Below are 21,141 nucleotides of genomic sequence, written 5' to 3'. Positions count from 1 at the left end.
TTACTTCTGAGTTATCAGCAGGATCACGGTGCAGGAACGGCAGATGGAGGGACTGAGTTAGGGAGCAGGCAAGGGCCTTCTCCTGTTTAGGTGTGTTTTTAAAGCAGACCTTTGCTCTGCTGCTGCTCTTCTACCACCACACAAACCACCTCCTGCTCTGAGGAGCTGGACGTGTGTGAAAAGAACCACAACTTGCACTAATAAGGTGTTGAGGAGCAGCAGCTCCAGTGAACCCCACACACCCAGTGAACAACTCAAAGCTGGCTGTCCATGCCAAACATAAACCTTTATTAGCAACACAAGCGCAAGGGGGGTACAAGTGGTCGTATGGCTGAAACCGTTCTGTGCAAAACGAACTTTCCCACACAGATCAAATGATTTCCAAGGAAGGAAGGTCAAATTGATCCACTGTTGGACTGTTAATTGGTGGGAAGAAACAGGAAAGGGTTAATGAGGGAGAGATGACGTTTTCCTAAGAACCTTCTTCAAAAGAAAATGAGGCAAAACCAAGGTAAGTGTTGAACAGGGCAACCTGTGCAACCTAGCCCTCTTCTGCTGTTGTTCTGCTGTGTGCTGTGCAAACCCAGGCGTGCTGTGTTGCGGAGAGTGGAGGTGAGAAGATAACGGATGCTACAGGTCATCCATTCCACAGAACTCTCAGAGGAAAAATACTGATGTTTGAGGGTTTCCCCTGGCAGTTTTATACTGCTTACAGCACATAATAACTTGCAGATGTATTTGGCTGCGGTGCCCCTTGTGCAGAAAGGAGAATGAAAACTGTCTACAGAAGAATTAATTGGAACGTATTGGGTTTGGGTGGCCAGGTTTTGGTAGCGGGGTGGTTTCTATGAGCGCCTGCTAGAAGCTTCCCCCCCCATGTTTGACAGAGCCAATGCCAGCTGGCTCCAAGGTGGACTTGCTGCTGCAGGCCTAGAGCAGTGGAGGAAGGAGTGAGAATATGTGAGAGAAAACTCTGCAGACATCAAGGTCAGTGAAGGAGGAAGAGATGCTCTGGGTACCAGAGCAGAGATTCCTCTGCAGCCCGTGGTGAGGCAGACTGCCCCCCTGCAGCCCATGGAGGTCCATGGTGGAGCAGAGATCCACCTGCAGGCCATGGAGGACCCCACGCCAGAGCAGGTGGATGTGCCTGAAGGAGGCTGTGACCCTGTGGGAAGCCTGTGCTGGAGCAGGCTCCTGGCAGAACTTGTGAACCCATGGATGGAGGAGTCCACGCTGGAGCAGGTTTGCTGACAGGATTTGGAACCTTGTGGGGAACCCACGCTGGAGCTGTTTGCACCTCGTGGAAGGGACCTGTGCTGGAGCAGTTTGTGAAGAACTGCAGCTGGTGGGAAAGATTTGTGTTGGAGAAGTTCATGGAGGACTGTCTGGAGCCAGAGGAGTGCAGGGAGTCCTGCCCCTGAGGAGGAAGGAGCAGCAGAAACGAGGTGTGATGAACTGATGGTCCCTGTCCCCTGTGCTGCTGGTGGAGGGAGGAGGTAGAGAGAATTGGGAGTAAAGTTGGGTCCGGGAAGAAGGAAGGGGTGGGGAGAAGGTGTTTTAAGAACTGGTTTTATTTTCTCATTGCCCTCTTCTGATTTGATTGGCAATAAATTACATTAATTTCCCCGAGTCGAGTCTGTTTTGCCCGTGACGGTCATGAGTGAGTGATCCCCCTGTCCTGACCTCGACCCACGAGCCTGTTGTACTTTCTCTCCCCTGTCCAGCTGAGGAGGAGAGTGACAGAGCAGCTTTGGTGGGCACCTGGTGTCCAGCCAGGGTCAACCCTCCCCTTGGAACTTCTGTACTGTTCCTTGGCCAGAAGATGACTTTCCTTCTTTTTTCGTGCCCTGAACTCCCAAGTGACGATGAATAGAGTGGCTGCAGTCAATACTTCCTGAAGCCAATGCTTCAGGCTGCTTCCACGGGCAACCATTTCCCGTGCAGCCCACATCTACGCGGAGAAGGAGCCACCTAGGCTCTGTCTCTGGACTGATGGAGTTACGTTACCCTTTCGTTGTACCTCACTGCCTGTTTGTCCTTGCCAGCCAACACAAGCCACGGAGTTGGGATTAGAAGTTCTTCCTCCCCGTGCAGCAGCAAACGTTGGCTGCATCCTCCTCGGGAGCAGACCGGCAGACCCGCTGGTGCCAGGAAGCTTTTTGTTTGTAGGTCCCAGTGCCAGCACGCAGCCAGTGAGGAGTCCAGCAGCGTTCTCAGACGCTGGGGGTGTTGGCAGAGAAATGATTCCATGGCTTTGGATGTGATGCTTGATTTACTAGCGAGTAGAGGGAGGGGGTTGCTTTGTTTTCCTGAGATGTGATAAACCTTCTGGCTGTCCCCGCTCTCCTTTTTATCATCTCTTTACTGAACGTGGTTATTTCTGTAGCTCTTGAAGTATATCCTGGCATTTGCCAGTGGATTCTCTGGAAAGGAGGACTGACTGCAAGTAAGTGGCTCCAGGCTCTTCAGTTCCAGAACTAGTGGTGGAAGCAGGAGCAGGCTTCTGGCAGTATGGATGGCTGGAGCTCCCATTCCGTTCAAAACCAAGTGACCCCGAGCTCCTGGAAATGGTCCTGATGATGGCTTTGGCAGAGTGCGCCTTCTTGGGACAGGTTCCCCTCTTGCACGTGGGCCTAGGAAGGGGCCTCAGAAGTCCATCTCCCCATGGCCAGGCAGGTTCATCCACGCAGGTCTCACACCTGCTACGTAACGTTTGCTGCGTTGTTCCAAAGGCTCGCTGTGACAGACTGCAGAACAGTCTGAAGGTGACCAAAAGTGGTTATCCCAAGACTGACACGTAGGAACAGCCCCTGGTGAATTCCAAGAGCAGCTCTTGTGCAGGTACCTGCAGGGCTGTCAGTGACAGGCTCTGGACAAAATAGAATTCTCAACTCAAAGTCGTGCCCATTTTCTGTAGGATCCCATCCAGCACCCTTTAAATCATTGCGGAGATTCCTGTTGGCTTCGGTCCGAGTTCAGGAAGACCTCTGCTCACCTACACCCTCACCCTGGCCAGGGCCCAGCTCCAAAAGGGACACCCACCCTGGTTAGATTTAGGTGGTTAGGTTCAGTTACCAGTCAGAGTTGGGGGCTAGGGCGTTAGGACTAGGAGTTAACATCAGGATTAGGGTTCATGTTCAAGTTTAAGGTGAGGATCAGACTTAACCATTAGGTTTAGGGTTGAGTTTAGGGATAGAGTTAGGGTTAGGGGTTAGAGTTTAGGGTTAGGACTGGGGATTAGGGTTAGGTTTGGGGGTTAGGGTTTATAGTTAGCCTTATATTTATGACTAGGTTTACTTTTGGGGTTAGGGCTAGGTGGTTAGAGTTAGGGTGTTCGGAGGTTAGATTTTAGGGGTTAGGGTTTATGGTTAGGGGCTAGTGGTCAAGGTTAGCATTAAGTTTTAGGGTTGGGGTTAGGGTTAATCTTAGAATTTAAGTTCAAGGTTAGGAGTTAGGGTTAGCTTTAGGGATTTGATTTAGGGTCAGAGTTAGGGTTTAGGTTTTGTGTGTTTTTTTAAACGGATTGTAGAAGGTAATGAATAATTAGAGATTTAATGGACATGGTATCTGTCAGCTTTAGCAGGTTATTTACCATCGTTCCACCCCCATGCAAGTGATACAAATCCAGCAGGAATGACTTGTACTTTGGAAGACAGGCTCATCGACATGGGTCGTGACATAAACGAGGGAACTGTTGGTGTCGTTCAAGAGACTGATGGAAAGCACTTCATGGAGTCAGAAATGATCAGATACACAAGTAGAAGAAAGGCAAAGAAGCCAAGGAACAGCTCAGAAGCTGCAAGATATGATGCCTAACAATAAAAGGTGCTGGCCTGATGCTGCTTGTAGGAGAAGCAAACGCCAGTCACATCAGCTAACACTGGTAAGGGCATCCCAACTCACATCAGCCAGGCTGTACTCTGCTGTCCTTACAAGGTGTTAAACTACAGGATACAGCATCTGATTTAGGAAAGAACTAACAGAAAAAAAGCAAAAATGAATACACGAGTTCTTCAAGAAGCACAGCAGCAATAATGAGTGGTTCAATAAAAAAGGAAAAGAGCCAGCGGTGTTTAACCCAGGAAGACAGGCAAAACGGGGGTGTCCTGACATTCTAAGGGTGGACAAAGGGACATTGTGTAGAGTTTGGATAGTGACTCAGTAGTCATGAGGCATGGAACAAGCCCTGATCTGGTTCATCTTTCCCAGAGCTAGTAAAGAATAGAGTATGTATTTATCATACAGCTATGCTCTAGGATGCAAATTAAAAAAAAAATAATTAAAAACCCCCAACGATTAAGTGACTTAATAATCACCCTGGTGAGTTCATAGTTCTCTGACCTGAGCTGATACTGGGAGGAAGTCTAGTTCTTGTTTCATGCAGGAGTAGCAAAGGTGATGGGCTGCGAGATGCCGGGACTTGAGGCTGATAATATATCTGTGTCCAATCACTGGATTCCAAGTTGAAAGAAAGGAGCTGACAGAGCAGAAGATTCTGGGTGCTGTAATTCATCGCAGCGTTCAAACCGAGTGGCAGAATCTCTGATGGTGCAGCAGAGGTGATGGGAATGTAGCTGTAGCAGTTGGAGCGCAGAGAGGAGAGCCCTGGTCAGAAGAAGAGGGTGTGCAAGTCTGGTTACTGCATCCAACACCCCGAGATGATAAGCATTGCCATTCGCCTGAGCCAGCAAAAAGCAACAACATCCAGTTTCCCGGAGCACCGGTGAGGGGACTGTCCATAGAGCCCGTCCCACGGAGAGAGGGGAGTGGAGTCCACTCTCTGGGAGCAAAGAAATAGGAAGCGTTCACAGCAACCTTGGGAGGCTCTTGGAGAAAGCGCGGTCCTCCTGCCCGCAGAACAGCTGGAGGTTGTTCACGGAGACTCGTCCGTCTCGTGAAGAGCGGGTATTGTCAAAAGAAGTCGTTAAAAAGGTCGGGTGAATTTAGGACAGAAGCAGAAATTGGAGTGACTAGGGACAGAGAGAAAACCAAAACCTCTCTTCTCCAGAGAAGAGGAGGCTCCGGGGTGACCTTATAGCGGTCTTCCAGTACCTCAAGGGGGCCTACAAGAAAGATGGGGAGAGGCTGTTCAAGAGGGCCAGTTGTGATAGGACAAGGGGTAATGGTTTTAAAATAGAGGGAGGTAGATTCAGGTTGGATATTAGGAAAAAATTTTTTACCATGAGAGTTGTAGAACACTGGAACAGGTTGCCCAGAGAGGTGGTGGATGCTCCATCCCTGGAGACGTTCAAGGCCCGGTTGGATGAGGCCCTGAGCAACCTGATCTAGTTGGAGATATCCCTGTTCCTTGCAGGGGGGTTGGACTAGATGACCTTTGAAGGTCCCTTCCAGCCCTAACCATTCTATGATTCTATGATTCTATGAAAACCACACAGCACATGGGGACAAGCAAGAGGGTCCACTGGAAGGAGGAGCATCTCTCAAGATGAAGCACTCTCAGCACCAACAGCTGCCAGCCCCCGTTTGCCTTTCTCTCACCCTCCTGGGAATGTCTCAGCCCGGAACTCGGCACGGTTCCTCACCCGCATCTCTGTCCCGTGGCAGCAAGTCCCCTCGGCCCCGGAGCGGGGAACGCAGCCGGTCACTGGGCAGGCTCTGCGGGGGCGCGTAGAAAAGGCAGCTCTTGTCTCAGGGCTTTACATCTCAGAACTCCTTCCTCCAAGTCGATGCAGCACTAAAGAAGGGGAGAGCCAGTTACTCGCTGGACATTGCAGACAGCAAATCCCATGGTGTCTGTGACCAGGGAAAACAGGTAACCATCAAATCACCCCGCTTCAGGTTCGTAGACACCTTACGGTTCCCCTCCCATGTTGCCTCCTTGCTCCTATTCCCTTCAATGGATACCTTTCCAAAGCCTTCACGGGGCCATTCCCCTCCCTTCTTCCTCTGACTCCCTCTGAGATGATGTCCTCACATGGCTCAGCCCTTCAGCCCAACTCTTTTCCTGCTGTAGAAGTCTGACACGTGGCTACAAATGTTTGAGGGACAGGAGCAAGCTCGCTGCAGCTGTGCTCTGGGACCCCCAGGAGCCATGCTCCGCAGCCACTGACCCCCAGCTGAGCTGGCAAAAGGAGAGGAGGACTCTTTCCACCTGTATCCAAGGAGAGGAGGACTCTTTCCACCTGTATCCAACTAGTGTTGGATGCTGAAGGTGATCATACTGCTTCATTTGGCTCAAAGCAAGGGCAGAGCTTGTTCACATCTGCCTTCAAAAGGCAACACAGGTGTAACTCATGACCCAGTGTCCCTCGTCTTTCCTCGTTGCCTCTTCAGTTTCCTCTTCCTGCTTGCAATTCGTATGGTCAGGAACACAAAGAATGGGAGATGTGATAGTATCCTATTGGATGATTCCTTTCCTAAAACCTTTAAAAAGGACTGGAAAGGGACCTGTGGCTCCGAGTATTCTGCAGCCAGCCAGCTGTGCAACAAGCACTGCGAGTGGCACCCCAGAAGACCTGGATGTAAGTATTGCTGATGCTCACAGCAACCAAACCTTGGCGAACTCGTTGAGAGGAGCCCTGCCACAAGCAAGAAGCTGTTCCTTACCTTGAGAGACAACAGAGTCTGGAGACCAATGCAAAACTCCAGCATGTCATCATCTGAGAAGAGAGAAGAGACTGATCAGGCTCAAGACTATCTATACTGCTTCTCTAGAGAAAGCCTGTCTCTCCTGCAAGAGGATGTGGAACATGAGAGTGTCTGGTCCATCAAGGTATGTGGTTGTGGTCTATTCAGTATAAAACAAATAACAAGGAAAGTGATGAATTAAACACACAAATCTTAGTAAGCAGGTGGTGACAGTGGCAACAATGAAGACCAGCATTCTTCTGCCACTGAGTGACATGCCATTAAAGGAGCTATAGCCCTGAAGAAGGTCAAAATGGACTTTGCAGCTGATAAGAGGCGGGGACCATGATTATCATGAGTATTATGAGATATTAGAGGGTGTTTGTGGGATTGTTTGAAACTTACTCTGAGATATCAGAAGGGGCTTGTGGGATCGTGTAAAATTTACTACGGGCTGCGTAGGGGAAGGGCCAAAGGCAGGAGAAGGCAAGCAGTAGGGTGGATCAGGGAAGAAGCAGCATGGAAAAATGGGAGAGGAAAAGGGATAAGGGGGCTGGTCACATGCAAGCATTGTTCTGACTGAACCCTGTGCCTGGCGCCTGCAATCTATCCAAATCTTGTCATTCAATAATTTTATTAAGTAATTTTTTTCTGTGTAACCTCTCTATCCTACACGACTGCTGCAAGTCCTAAGTGTTGGGAAGTGTAGAAGATGCCACGGGTTAAGGGGCAAATAGCTCCAGATGTCAGAATCCAGAGGGACAGGCGTGCAAGAGAGGTACCAGTAACCAAAGGGACCATGGGCTGTAGGGCTCACAGGTCTGTGTCAGCAACTGGGGAAGGAGATGGAGCTCACAGGTGCGAGCAACTGGAGATACCAGTGTGCAAAAGAAGTCTGGGTGCCAGTGACTGGGGAAGAGAGCGCAGCCCATAGGCTCGTGCACCTGGGTGCCAGCAACTGGAGGGACTGCAATGTGCGCTGCAAGGTCTACATTCCAGGAACTGGAGAAGGACTATGGGTCACAGAGCTTGTAGGTCTAGGTGCCAGCAACTCAAGAGATGAGCAAGCAGGAGAGCTCTGGGTTCCAGCTCTGACAGGGGCCTTGGGTTTATATGAAAGCAACTGAAAAGGTCAGGGCATATGTGTGAGAGGTTTGAGAGAGGAGGACCAGGACTGGACTATCTGTGCTGGTGTTTACGTGAGTGCTGGTAAAGGCTCTGCTCCGTGCGTGGCAACCTACGTGGCTGGCCTGGTCTGTGTTGTCTCTGTATGTCCCTCTCTGGAATGCACGTTCAGGGAAACGTAAAGCACAGATGTAGCAACTCTGCTCCTTCCAGGCAGCCATTTCCACATCCCAGCAAAACGGAGAAGTGCTAAATTCACCTGTGCTGGTACTAATATAGACTCTCCATGATGGGCAAGAACAAGTAGAGGGGAAACCAGGGAAGATAAGTGAGCTGGAGCGTGGAAGACGAGGAAGCTCTTTCTGGATGGCTAGGAAAGTGGGAAGAATGGACATGAAAAGAGGGAGCGAGGGAGGCCTTGGAAGATGAGCAGTACTCAGCGAAGATGAGGAGACAGATAAAGGCAAGAGGGTAAAGCTGGAAGGCTAACAGGGAGGAAGAACAGGGGAAAAAAAAAGACAACTGAGTTGTTTTCAGGATATGCACAGCTTGATGTAAATGCAAAACACGCAGCCTTTCGGCTTTTTTTCTGGGCGTGCTCCAGTGCCTGCTGACTTGACCTTGTCTCCTGCGGCTCCTTCCTTCAAAGGGTCCTGCCTCAGGACGCCAAGGGAGACTCAGCACTCTGGGGTTACCAGGTCCTTCCAGGGTGCTCCCTGCAGCGGAGGCAGAGGAGTACACAGAGAAACACTCGGGGGGAAAAAGCTGCACCCTCCATCGGTTTCTCTGATGACTTCCACCCAGCCATGGACACGAGTGCCCATTCAATAGGAGAACATAGAGCACCAGAGGACTAGTCAAGCAGTTTGGATAATTTTAAGAAAGGTCCATTTTAGAAGGAAATTACAATTTTCCACACCCCATGTTAAGACCAAAAAGCACCTCATTTTGCCCCTCTTTCCATGTCTTCTGTCTTCTCTGCACTCTTCCTATGCCCTTTGCCTTTGGTTACATTGGGGGTATTCACAGCACATAATGATCTCGGCCAGCAGTGGAGGTGACCACATCACCAACCTCCCACCGTGTTACGCTTTTCCCAGAGATCCTTTTAAACGCCCTTGGCAGGGCAAGAGGGATACAGGAAAACTGGGGGAGAGGAGGGGCTGGCACTCTCACCTACAACCAGTGCTGAACACAGCACTGTCTCCTGGCCAAATTGCAACTCCATATGTTCTACTCGGCCAACAACGCTGGGGATGGGAAGAGGGAGGTCTCCACAGTCCATGGCAGACACTTCTTCCAGCCTGTGGGACACAAGAGGTGTTATTGCCTCAAGTGGAGGAAGAGGAGGAAAAACAGGACTTCTCGCTGGTGGCAGTACTTCTTGGTCTCATGGGGAAGAGGCCCACAAGAGGAGGAACCTCTTTCATGCAGCATGTCTGGAGGCAGATTCCCCAAGCAAAACCATGAGGCGCTGTCCGTTTGGGTTCCTCACCGCTGAGGCTAACCATCAGCTGAGCATCTCTGCCAGAATGACACGGTTCCGCCTCCTAGCCTGGGGTCTGCACACAACTCTGCCAGTGCTCCTGATGCCTTGACCTGTAGCCCACCCTCTGCATCTTCTAAACAGCCACGTGCACATGCAAAGCCGCTACTAATTGTCATTGGGGCTGGGAATCCAGAGTTCCTAGGTTCTGGCCAGAGGTTTTCTTTTAGCCACCCTTCTTCTACTGTGCAAAGACTTACCCCAGCTGGTTTAAACAGCTCTTGGAGATGAGATTTGGTAGACACCCGGTGTTAATGGTTGCTTTCAATACCCGACCTTGGCACTAGAAAAAACAACAACAGGTAATTACTGAGGGCTCAAAATTGGCATACCCATTCCTTCAACAGAAAAAACCCAACCGCAAAGTTTCCTTCTTGGGAGGCTCACTTTCCTCCTCCTATCATTTGTACTTTTCCTGTGATTCCTTCTCCTCCATCCACTATGGCACTCAGGGCCATGAGCCACTCAGAAGCAGCAACAGACCACCCCACCTCCTCTACCCTTATGCTCATTCCCAACAAGCTTAAATGCTTTGAACACCTTAAGCAGATCAGCATGACCATCAAGGACTCAGTGCAGCACCAGTAGGGTCAAGGAGAATGTCTCAATTTCCTGATTTCTTAACCAAATCTGTTTATGATTATTACATGGGTTAATGATCAGAGAGCGACATCCCGTATTTCCAATATTTCATTTTCAAAAATGTGCTGTTTGTGAGTTATTATAAAGAGGAAGGAGAAGACACCTCCTGTGTGAAATACTGAAATGCTGCAAACGGACACAACACCAGTAAGAGCTTGAGTGCTAATGGCACTCAAGGCAACCTCAGAGAGCACATGCTGGAAACTTCAAGTCTGTTTTGTCTTGGGGCTCTTCCTGTGGTCTAAACTGTACCTGCAGTACATCAGTGTAGAGAAATTCATCATTCTGAAAGTTTAGATGCACCATGTTCCTAGAACGGCCAACTTAGTTGAGAAAGTCTCAAGAACTGCAACACCACTGGAGCTGGAGATCTCAACCTATGTTGTTTTACAGAGTTTGTCAAGAATCATGTAAGGCCCATATATGTATATATGATGTATATTTAAATGACATCAGTGGTTTTAGGAGGATGAGCATTCTCCACGTGTGGCCTCATCCAGGAACAAGAGGAGCCGTGCAGATGCACATTTTCAACAGCTCCTGATTCGGTCATTATACTTTTTCTCCTTTAACGTAAAAAAGCGTGTCTTATTCGTAAAGAATTGTGTCCGGCTAATTGACAGTCCTGCATGACTGCCAGCACTCGTGATTCCTTACAACATCCAAGTGAGGCATGGAATGCTAAATACTTTCGGAAAGCCGAAGCCAAGCCAGACCTCACAAACTCCTGGCTGCCAGCACTGTGCCTTGCCCGTTACATCACGTGCTTCAGCCACGGTGGGCATCTACCTTCAATCCAAGGCTGCCGTTTGGCACATGGTACAGAAATCGCCACGGGACTAGGAAGTCATAGGTTGGGAGAACACAAAACTGACCTGATACTAGCTGGAAGATTCATGAGACAGAGTCCGACCGCAGAGAAATCAGCCCCCAGAAGCTCTCTGCAGTCCTTCACACACTCATACAGCAATATTCCCCCTGCTCCTTCACAAACGAGCTGTCCCATTCCACTGTGGAGCAGCTGGAACTGCTGTCCCATGGCGACACAGATCCCACATGACAGAGCTGGTGGGGGACCCCGCTGAGCTGCTGCCTGTTCCCACCACGCACACCCCTTCTCTTGCCCTTTGCTTGTGCGTGCCTCCTGCCTCTGGGCACAAACCTGCTTGAAGCAACTTGGGGAGCATGCTGGAGCCTCGCAGAAGAGCTTCAAAGCACTCAATTTAGAAGCTCCTGACTTTGGCAATACCTTTGCTTGTTCAAGAAAAAAAAAACATTACTGCCGTGGCTCCGGTCTGTCTGGCATGCCAAGTTGAAATATTCAGGATCAGGAGATCTAATCTGCCTTCTCATCCTCATACCATGCTTCATAGAAGAGGCTTCCTTGTGCTTCCTCACTACCTAAGCAGGTATATGAGCCATGAGTGGCAGGTCAGGTACGTGCCACCTCTGCCCAGGCTGTAACCTGCCAACAGTGTCCAGCTGAATCAGCTCTCCCCCATTAACCGACGTGGATTCTACTGGGAAAGAGTTAGCCATCCCTGTGGCTCACAGGAGCCAACCGTTCACTGCCCAGCTACAGAAGAGGCGTTGTATCAGCTCGAAGTCCTGCAGTACGGATAGCAATTGCTCAGGAATCACTTTGGGAGCAGGCAGACCTGAGATGCACGAGCTGTTTGTGTTGTTGTGATAATGAACCTGAACTGTACCACTAGGCAGATTCTTGAGTTTCGTTTCGAAGCAGGCTGGGAAAGATGTCAGTTAGAAACTTGCTAGGATATAACAGGACGGTGATTTTTCTGTAAAAAACAACGTTTCATCTCATTCAGTGGTAAACAATCCTGCACAGTTATCAGTTCCAGCAGCCTCACAAGGTCTATCCATGTTCCAATTACACCAGTAACGGTTTGCCCAGAGAACTCCCCAGGAGAGCCCTCGGTCCAGCACACCACAAACACAGTGCAGATCAGGTAAGGAGAACCCAGGCAGCTGATGAGCACTGCAAGCCTTCTTGGACTGAGAGAACTTTTCATCACATCACCCACAACTTTCAGTCTGTTACTGTCGGTCACCATGAGTCTTTATCTAGAAGTCAATTATGGGGATTTCCAAGGAAAGCAAGAGGGAAGGAGAATCAGTAAGGATCACGTTTATAAAAAGCCTTGTTTTCTGCAATAATATCAGTTCCAAAGTCAGGAAGCTGCTTTAACCAACCAAGGTTGATTAATCCCAGGTTGCTTTGATACAGTGCAAAAGCAGCTTTGGACAGCAGTGGAATCTTCCAGCATCCATTTCCGAGTCAGCGAGAGACAAGCCCCACCACAAAATAACCACCTCGATTTTAAGATGCAGATGCCGGTCAGGACAAGCTTTCCAAAGAGCTTTGCAAAAACTGCCACAAAAAGGGGCAATTCGAGTGAAAACACTTTATTGCCTGAATCTCTTTGTACTGCACAAGTCTACATACATTCAGCTTTTTTTCCTGGTCAAGATCAGTAACTGGTCAGGTCACGCACCCGTTACCACTTTGAAATGGTACACCTGCCTGAGCGTGAACGGAAGCCTTATGCTGGTAGGTGATCTTTCTTCAGGGGCTGCTGTCACTTGGCTGGGGTCCTGTTCCATTTCCAATAAAACTACACCATAGCCAAGCAGTTCTCCAAAAGGCATCAGCTCACCTCTCCAGTTAAAACGTGCTGGCAGCCCGAGCGCTACCTTCTTCTATAGATCTGCTGCTCACAGGTGAGGCTTTTTGAGGTGCACAAACGTGAACGTGGAAAGCAGCAAGACTAAAAAGAAAGGGAGGAGAGCTTCTTTTCTTTCAAGGAAAGGAGATGAAGCGTGGCAAACAGTGAGTGGCTCTTAAGAAGGGTAGAAAAAGAGAGAAATGCCTGTGCAGAAGGTTCAGTGAGGGTCAAGTGCAGCATTAGACCTATTTCCTTGACCATGGTGCTCATTAACCTTCCTCCATGGAGGAAAATATCATGTGTGTGACAGCTGGGGTACAGTCCATTAGAAACACAAAAGTGGAACGAGTAATGGGTTCTGACGCTGAGTTAGCTACTACCCCTGGGATACCATACCTACGCACGCCTGTCCTTGTTTGGTGCATGTCTGGCAAAAAAACACCCTTGATGGCTGAGTTTCCTCTTACAGAACGATAAAAAGTGGCGAATAACGAAAAAGAAACACCTTCATTTGCTCAAAAAAAAACATCCAGCTGTTTGGAGTAATCGCACTGAGAGCCACTCGTCCTACTAGCCCGTCTTCCTCCGTGTGGTTACGTTAACATCAGAGTCTAAAACTCGGAGTAAGCAACACCTAATGGCTTTTCCATCCATTAAAGGCTGGAAAGCAAAGCAGGCAGTGGCTTTGCATGGTGCTGAGACACTCGATCTGAACTTTTCAGAAACTTGCTATGAGGCTCTGTTCCTATGATAATTAATTTGCCGACCGAGCTTTCGAAGGTATGTGTATTTTTCTGGAAGTATTGACTTTAACATGTGAGCTGTTCTGTAGGACAGGTCACTGAAATAAATACAGCTTTCAAATGGAATTTCTATACCAGGTCTATTACAGGGGTAATAAAACCAGGGGTAATGGTTTTAAAACAGAGGGAGGTAGATTCAGATTGGATATTAGGAAAAAATTTTTTACCATGGGAGTTGTAGAACACTGGAATAGGTTGCCCAGAGAGGCAGTGGATGCTCCATCCCTGGAGACGTTCAAGGCCAGGTTGGACGAGGCCCTGAGCAACCTGATCTAGTTGGAGATGTCCCTGTTCCTTGCAGGGGGGTTGGACTAGATGACCTTTGAAGGTCCCTTCCAGCCCTGACCATTCTATGATTCTATGATTCTATGATTCTATATCTCGGTGAGCCTTGTATCTGCATATTACTGAGCAACTCTAACCGTGCAGCCCTCTTGCGTGGAGCACAGCTTTTGGGTGCGCGTCCTTACCTACAGCGAGCAGGGAGGAGCGGTTCCGCTGCGCAGCAGGGTACAAGAGGGAGCTAAAAATACTGCTTCCATCAAGAAATGCAACAGCACTAATTCAGGTTAGCCACTTTCTCAGGAGGTCCTTTGACACCGGAGAGGATCAGACCAGACTGGATCCAGCAAGTGTAAATCAACCAGGGGTACCCGTCTTAGACGACGAGACATTCCTTGCTTCCCTACGCAGTTGTGAAATACATCCTGTCTCGTGGGGAAGCTGGCCCCCGAGGGAAGGAGAAGTGATTAAGGTAATTTAGCCTCAAATATGGACAACTAGAACGCACGTGGCAGAAAGGCTTTCCTCCATCGGTTGGAAGAGCTGAATCCAAACTCTGGGAGAGGCCACGCGGTAATGTGTTCCCTCTGGCTTTGCTCCTTAATAATTTAGCGTGGCCCTTGGGAGTGAGGCAGCTGGAACTCACTGAGCGTTTGCCATCACTGTGAAAGCAGCAGCAGCGTGTTGTTGCCTTACCTGGCACTGTATTAGCAGGGGTGAAGTTTCTTTTCTCCTGTCCTCTCCCTTTTCCATCTTTTCATCCTGGTCTTTTGCCAGCGGAGATGGAACCCATGCAGACTGAACCCTGGTCTCGCCCCGCAGCTTGTTCAGATTGCCTTCCAAGAGGCGCCGCTGGACCACACTATGTGGCTGCTGTCTCCATCACAAAGAAAGAGAAATCCCAGCTAAGTATGGAGCTAAGGACAAGGACATTTGCTAGCCCTGGGAAGCGGATTGCAAATGCTTGACCCAACTCATCACCCTGATGAAAGACAGGCTTATCCCAAAACGCTTTCTTTAAATCCCAAGATTTTTTTCTACAGCCACTAAGGTGACGTTAAAGTGTTGGGATGTCTGTGACAAGCAGGTCTCTGGGATGCAATTGTTGGGGGAGAAGAACGTGCCTGATGCAGAGCACAGTATCTGTTCCTTCAGCTAAACGTGCACTCGGCAGCCTCATACCCGTTCGGGTACTGCCATACACTACCCAGTGGTGTGTGCTGCCAGCCAGCCGGGCACGCTCGCACCTCCTAACGCGGGAGGGGACAAGGGACGCGGCATGTGTGTGAGGTACATGTGGGTAAGAAGGCAGAACTCCAGAAATTTTAGGTGTACAAGCAATTATTGGTAGTGAAGTGGGAAGCTTCCCCTGTATAGGCAACTAAAACTAGCTTCTAGTGTTCTTTGGTGTCTGTCTCTGCTCCCCTCCACCAGAGGTGATACTGTTTTCACTTTCGGGGAGCATCTAGGAGGCCCTATGTTGCTCACAGCTAGTGGGGAGCACCATCAGCCAGATCAATGGAACTTTATTCATCTCTCATGTGTCTCATCCATATCTCAGGTGTCTCGTATTCTTATCTCATTCCTGTCTCCTTTCTTCTGGGCAGAAGAAGGGAAGGTGCACCAAAAGGGAAGAAAAACCGTGAAAAAATTCTAGTTCCAGCGCTGCATACACACAGAGGAAAGTGTTGCTCGGGAGAGAAAGCTCCCTTTGTTATCAGCTTGATGCTCTAGTTTTTGCCTCATGTTGATCCAGCATCTCCAGTCCCTGCACAGCTACTGAATCAATTGTGTTGAGTTTATGCGGTGGGGTTTTGGTAGCTGGGGAGGGGCTACAGGGATAGCCCCAGTAAGATGCTGCAAGAAGCTTGCCTGGCTGCAAGTCAGACCTGCCTCTGGCCAGGTGGAACTCACCTCTGGCCAAGGCTGAGCCAATCAGTAGCTCTGTGAATAACGTATTTAAGAAGGGGACAAAGAAACTTGCGCCAGAGATGTGTCCGCAGCCCGTGGAAGACCCCACGCCGGAGCGGGTGTCTGTGCCTTACGCAGCCGTGACTCCCCAGCAAAAACCCATACTGGAGTAGTCTGATGGGTAAGGACTGTATCCTTGTGGGAAGGACTCACACTAGAGAAGTTTGTGGAGAACTATCTCCCCTGGGAAGGGACCCCGCAGCATTTGAAGAAGCGAGGTAAAAATATCTCCCCGTTCCTCGGCTTTTCCCAGGCGCCACCGGCCGTTGCACTTCGCTCCCCAAGTGCTCCGAGTGCCGTGCCAGCTGGGCTGCCAGCTGCTGGCTGGGCCCTGGGAAAAGGGCAGGGAACCCACAGCAGGGCTCCGAGTTCCCATCCTTCCTCCTGCCTTTCCCACGGGAAGAGCAGGCCCTTCGCCGCTGCCATGCCCGTTTCCTTCGTGGCGCTCCGGCTGGGAATAGACCAAGCGCTGCTGCAGCTGAGCTTTGGGACTGTGTAGACTCCTGGGGCCCTCCCTGTCCTCTGTCCCACCAGTGAGACAGAGAAGTGGAGACCACTGTCTCTCTTGGGCTGGTGAGAAATACTGGGATGGAGAGGATGGTGAGGGGAGGACCTGAAGGGAGCCATGGCCAGAGCCGGAGGGGAATTCCTCTCCGGACTCTTAGAAGGGTCAGAGCAGGTTCCTGGTGCAACTCATCATGTTCAGGCTCTCCAGTGTGAAATCCCAATGCCTTGCTACACTTGGTAAAGTGGCATGAGCTGGGGATCTTGATTTTTGGGAGGGGAGAAGCCAGATCTTCTTGGTACTGTCCGAATATTTTAGCTCATGCAGCTACTTTGATTTTTTTGCCATTTAAAAAAAACACCAAACCAAAACAAAACCGTGTCATCCTTAGAGTTGTTCTAAAGCTGAAAATGTGAGATCTCCACTGAAATGTAGAATTGCTCATTGTTGGAGGCACAACGGGCCCACCGAATCCCAGACGCCGCTGGATGCATCGCAGAAGCTGAACGCGCACCCAGAATCCACAGAAAAGAGGGGCAAAAAGTAACAGCCTGACTTTGTACAAAAAAAAAACAGGCAAGTTTTTTAAATGACTCAAGGCCTTGCTCTAATTTTAGGACACGTGGAGCTGCTGCAGCTGGAGCTTCTGGCGCTGCTAAGAGAGACATGTTTCGGGGAACTAAGGGAACTCTCCTCCCAGTGGAAGTGCTGTAGGACTCCGGGGTGTTTCGCACTCTCTCCAAGACCAACCGCTCCAGCGCTTTCTGCTGCTGCTGTGTTTTCAGCCCTGTGCTCCAGGAGGGAGCCAGATCAATTTGGTGGCAGAATACGTGTCAGATGAACATATTTATGTACTGGCTGGGTGGAAAGTTGGGTCCCAGAGAGTCCTTCCAGTCCACGCCTGCCTGCCTCTACGAGGAGTTTGGTCCCTATGGGGATGTATGGGAAGATGGATGCAGAAAATGGGCATTTTCCCCTCACCCTGACCGGCTCCTACATGATGATGATGATGATGGGAAGCTTCATCTGTGCTGAACCCATGACACAAAGCCTGGCAGCAGTTCCCAACTGGGATAAAGGCTATTAGGAGGACCCCCTCCCAAACGGGGTCCCACTGGACTCACCAGATCCTTGGAGGTGCCAAGCCTTGTCAAGCCATCCAGGGGCAGCAGGTCAGCAGAGTCCTTGTGCACAAACTGGGTGGCCTGTTTCAGGCGCCTCTTCTGTTGCAGAATAGCTTTGTTCCTCAGCTCCACCTCGCATTCCTGTGGCTCCAGGTCAGGGGTACTCCCACTCTGCTTTTCCTCCTGGTCTCCGTGCCCCAGTGGCAGCGGGCAGCTCTTCCTTGTGCTCATGGTGAAGACTCAGAGAGAATAGGTCCTTCTTGGTATGCCAGGGTGTTCCTTGCACCTCTCCTGGTGTTTGCCCTCCGGAGGCTGACTCAGTCTCCGAGCTCCTTTCCGCTTTCCCTTCCCCACACCTCTCTTTCTCCCCTTTTCTCTGCCTTTCTTCCTGCTCTCTGGGTTAGAGCTCTCCCATCTCTGAAGCGTCTCTGTGCCTTTTTCTCCCTCTGCCCTCTCCACTTCCCCAGCTCCCCACCTCTCCCTCTCCTCTCCTGCCCTGACCTCGGCTCTGCCTCCTCCAGCCGGTGGGTCCCTGCCGGAACAGAAAAGGCCCCACGTCAGAAACCAATTTCCATAAATTACAGCTAGAGCCGGCAAGATGCTCCGGCTGGAAAAATCCAGCAGCAGAAGGATGGCCTCACTGCTGGGGGCTGGACTTACCTCCCCCGGGCTGCGCACGCGCACGTCTGTGTCCGTGGCCGTGGCCGTGGCCGTGGCCGCGCGTGCACTGCGTTTCCCCCGCCACGCCGAGCAGACGGGAAATCTCCCGGCGGCAGCCGGGGGGGTGAGGGGGGCCTTGATGCATCTCGGGGGATGGGTAAATACCGGCGATGCCGTGGTTCAGCCCGGGAGATGCTGCAGCGCCGCGGTGAACGGGGAGAGAGCCCCGCGGCTCCCGGCAGGATGCCCGGGCTCATTTCCGCAGAGAGCGGCACGCGTTCGGAACGGCGCTGGAGGATCTGACTGTGGAGCCGAAGGCATGGATGGTTTCTTCTGCCAGCCAGGGCAGGTGTCTTGGGCCTGGCTCTATCCTTGTTTTCACCCCTCTCCATCTAGAGCCAAAATCGTGGAAGCCCAAAATCACCGGCTTGTCCGCACCGGTGGGCTGGAATCCCTGTTTGTGCCAAGGGCACGCTGATGCTGCTGCAGCGTGGGGTGGCCGGACCAGGGCAGACATCCCACCTCTGCGGGGAGAGCAGACATGCCAGAGCTCATGTTTTCAACTTGCTGCCTCCACACAGCCCTGCTTGAAACTGTTAAGTTTCGACTGGAACTGGAGCTGCTTTGTTTTGATCCCTTTTCACCGGTGACTGCAGTGCCCCAGTAAGCACCAGTTGTGACATCATGTGCAGAACAGGAAACTGAGTTTTACTTAGCTGTGAAGCTGAGGGCAGCATTACCTTTCCATGAATGTCAGCTGGGGGTGAGACAGCTTTCACATACAACACAGGAGGAATAGCACCCACAGGCTATGAAAGTTGCAGCAGAGGGAGCTTTCTGCTGCTCCATTTCTTTTTTTTCCAGCTTAGTAGTATGTAATATTCCAACGTGATACCAATTATTCCTGTGTTCTAGATTGTACACAAAAATATAACACGGAGTTTGCGATTTTAGGAAGTAAATCCAATGGTCCATGTACAAAGTGAGTCCAGTCAGCCACCGTGAGACCTCGGTGTGGTCGCAGAAACGACCAAAAATTGGCCTCGGTGCAAAGCAAACCGTGTTGTTTACCTTTTACTCCCTGCTATTCATCACAGTGTCAGCATTTCTCCTGGGATCTTTGGTCTCCGAATGTTAGAAGGGAGGCTGGTCATTTTTAAAGTCATTATAAAATTCGAAGAGGTTAACCCTTTGGTTCCCAGTATGCCGGCTGCTTTACACGAGGTGTCGTGGTTCCCACGGCACCGACTTGCAGAACCACGTTCGGCAGGAACGAGAGTAGAAAGAGATTCTGACTGCTTCACACTACAAGGCCAAACTCCAACATCATAGTGCAGGCAGAGTCCCATCAAGTGCTCAACAGAGCTGTTTTCAACCGCCCTCGTCTTCCTGCAAGCCAAATTAAGAAGAGAGTTTAAATAACGGGTATTTTCAGGGAAGCTGTGTTCCCACCGTCTTGTTTTCTTGCCTCTAGGTTGTCGTGATTCCTGATTTACACACCCTTTTGACCTCTTGTGGCCTCACTGAGCATCCTCTGAGTCTTGTTATCAAGTCCTTGAACCATCCCCACAAACCAAGACTGAACCGTGCACCTCTGCTCTCGCACGGAGCCCCGCTTCCCCCCCTGCAGACTGTGAGCACGCCTCGACAAGGCAGCTCTGCTGGCAGCAATGGCACTGCTCGTTGTCTTAAAGCCTCAGAGCACACCTTAAATCTATAAACTGGGACAGAACATCTTGAGGCCAGATCCCCTACGGTCCCTGCCTTGAAAGCCATGGGCAGAGTTACGCAATTTCCGCTGAGATTGTCTCCCGCGTTGGATGTGCGTGTGGGCATGAAGAGGAGAGAGCACTCGTAGTTCTCAGTCCCAGTTCCAGGTACCATCCTTTATTATTTGTTTTTGGCCGAGCCCCATCAAAACCAGTTTGCCTCGCAGCTGGGATGGAGCCATTGCTTGAGTAATCCTGCTTTAGGACATGACCAGCTTAATCCTGGCCCCTAACTCACAAAATATTTATCTCCTGGTGCCTCAAAGGGGAGAATTCTTCAACTCTTATTTAAAGCTTTCTCCTCTCCTTCATCCCTTAACTCTTCATATCCTGCGACGTGTTAGTTCCCAGATCTGGCACAACAAACCCTAGCATTTTGATGAAGCTGGAGTCATATTATCTCCTCCTGTCAGAGGCATGCTGGGTTCTAGGTCACTGTTTTTTTCTGTTCAGGTATTACTTTTTCCATCCTGTTCTTAAACAGAGCCCGTTTACTAAGTAGGTTAGGTGCGTTCTCAAGTTTTTTTTTTCAGAATGGACACTCTTAAAGGTTTTCTAATGGAGAGTCAGACCACAGTGCAGCAAATTTAAGTTTATTCCCTGTAGCTGTGCTTTTCCCAGTCATCTTTCGTAGGTCCTGGAAAATAGTGTATGACTCACCAACAGTCTGTGCTAGAAAAATAAAACTGATTTAGATAAAAGCATTCATACACAATCTCATACACAGAGAGAAATGACTTTCCTTCTTTGATCCAGTCACATACAAAAATTATAACCTGTTATGCTGCGCTATTCTTCACCCTTCATACAGAAGTCCTTCCAGGATGTGCAGCAGTATTCAGACAATGGAAGAACCACTCCACCTCCACAGAAGGTGAAAGCCCTTCTCCCTGCTCCTGCTGGCAGTGTGGCCCTCTCGCTCAAGCAGTTACAGGTCAGTAAGAGCCCTGGGGCAAAAGATTCCAGCTTCTAACCCCAAAGCCACAGCACTGGGTCTGTGTTCATGGCTGTTGGTCCCTCCTTGTGTGAGAAATGCTGAAGAACTCAGAACTAGTGCCCATATTTCCAAGGAAAGGCACAGAAAAGCAGCATTTCCCAGTAGCCAGTTTGCCCAGCCAAGAAACTGGAGAGGGTCAACATTCCAGCCAGCTATTCCTTTGTGGAGGAGATTCATGAACAGTGTCTGAAGTAGTGAAGGGGAAGAACGGACTCCGTTGCTGAAGGAAGTAACTCCCAAGTGAGAACATGAGACAAAGTCAGGATTTTACCTCCCTCTGCCAGGAGCATTAAGGAGTATTCCAGCTCTTTGAGGAGCTGCTCTGTTGAAGGCTTTCACTGGTTTGACTTTAAATTCACAAGCTAGGGTTCTTTCACCACAGATTTTCCTTGTATCTCACTTCTGGGAAGCTCTGCCTAACCTAATCATTCCTCTTTAAAAT

At 50.1% G+C, this 21,141-nt stretch overlaps 1 protein-coding gene across 1 annotated transcript; it reads right to left on the bottom strand.

Annotated features, from left to right (window-relative positions):
* Window positions 1–5,602: 5,602 nt before the first annotated feature.
* NRIP2 (nuclear receptor interacting protein 2) lies at window positions 5,603–17,504 on the bottom strand. The gene is made up of 6 exons (XM_009979563.2): window positions 17,274–17,504; window positions 14,370–14,546; window positions 9,460–9,542; window positions 8,890–9,017; window positions 6,568–6,620; window positions 5,603–5,695 (listed from the first exon to the last, which is right to left on the bottom strand). Exons 1-6 carry the CDS (start codon window positions 17,502–17,504, stop codon window positions 5,603–5,605), a joined length of 765 nt encoding a protein of 254 aa, XP_009977865.2.
* Window positions 17,505–21,141: the final 3,637 nt, after the last annotated feature.

The sequence above is a fragment of the Tauraco erythrolophus genome, chromosome 4 (genome assembly GCF_009769465.1).
Source record: "Tauraco erythrolophus isolate bTauEry1 chromosome 4, bTauEry1.pri, whole genome shotgun sequence".
Lineage (NCBI taxonomy): Eukaryota > Metazoa > Chordata > Aves > Musophagiformes > Musophagidae > Tauraco > Tauraco erythrolophus.
This window is presented reverse-complemented; position numbering and strand designations above follow the sequence as displayed.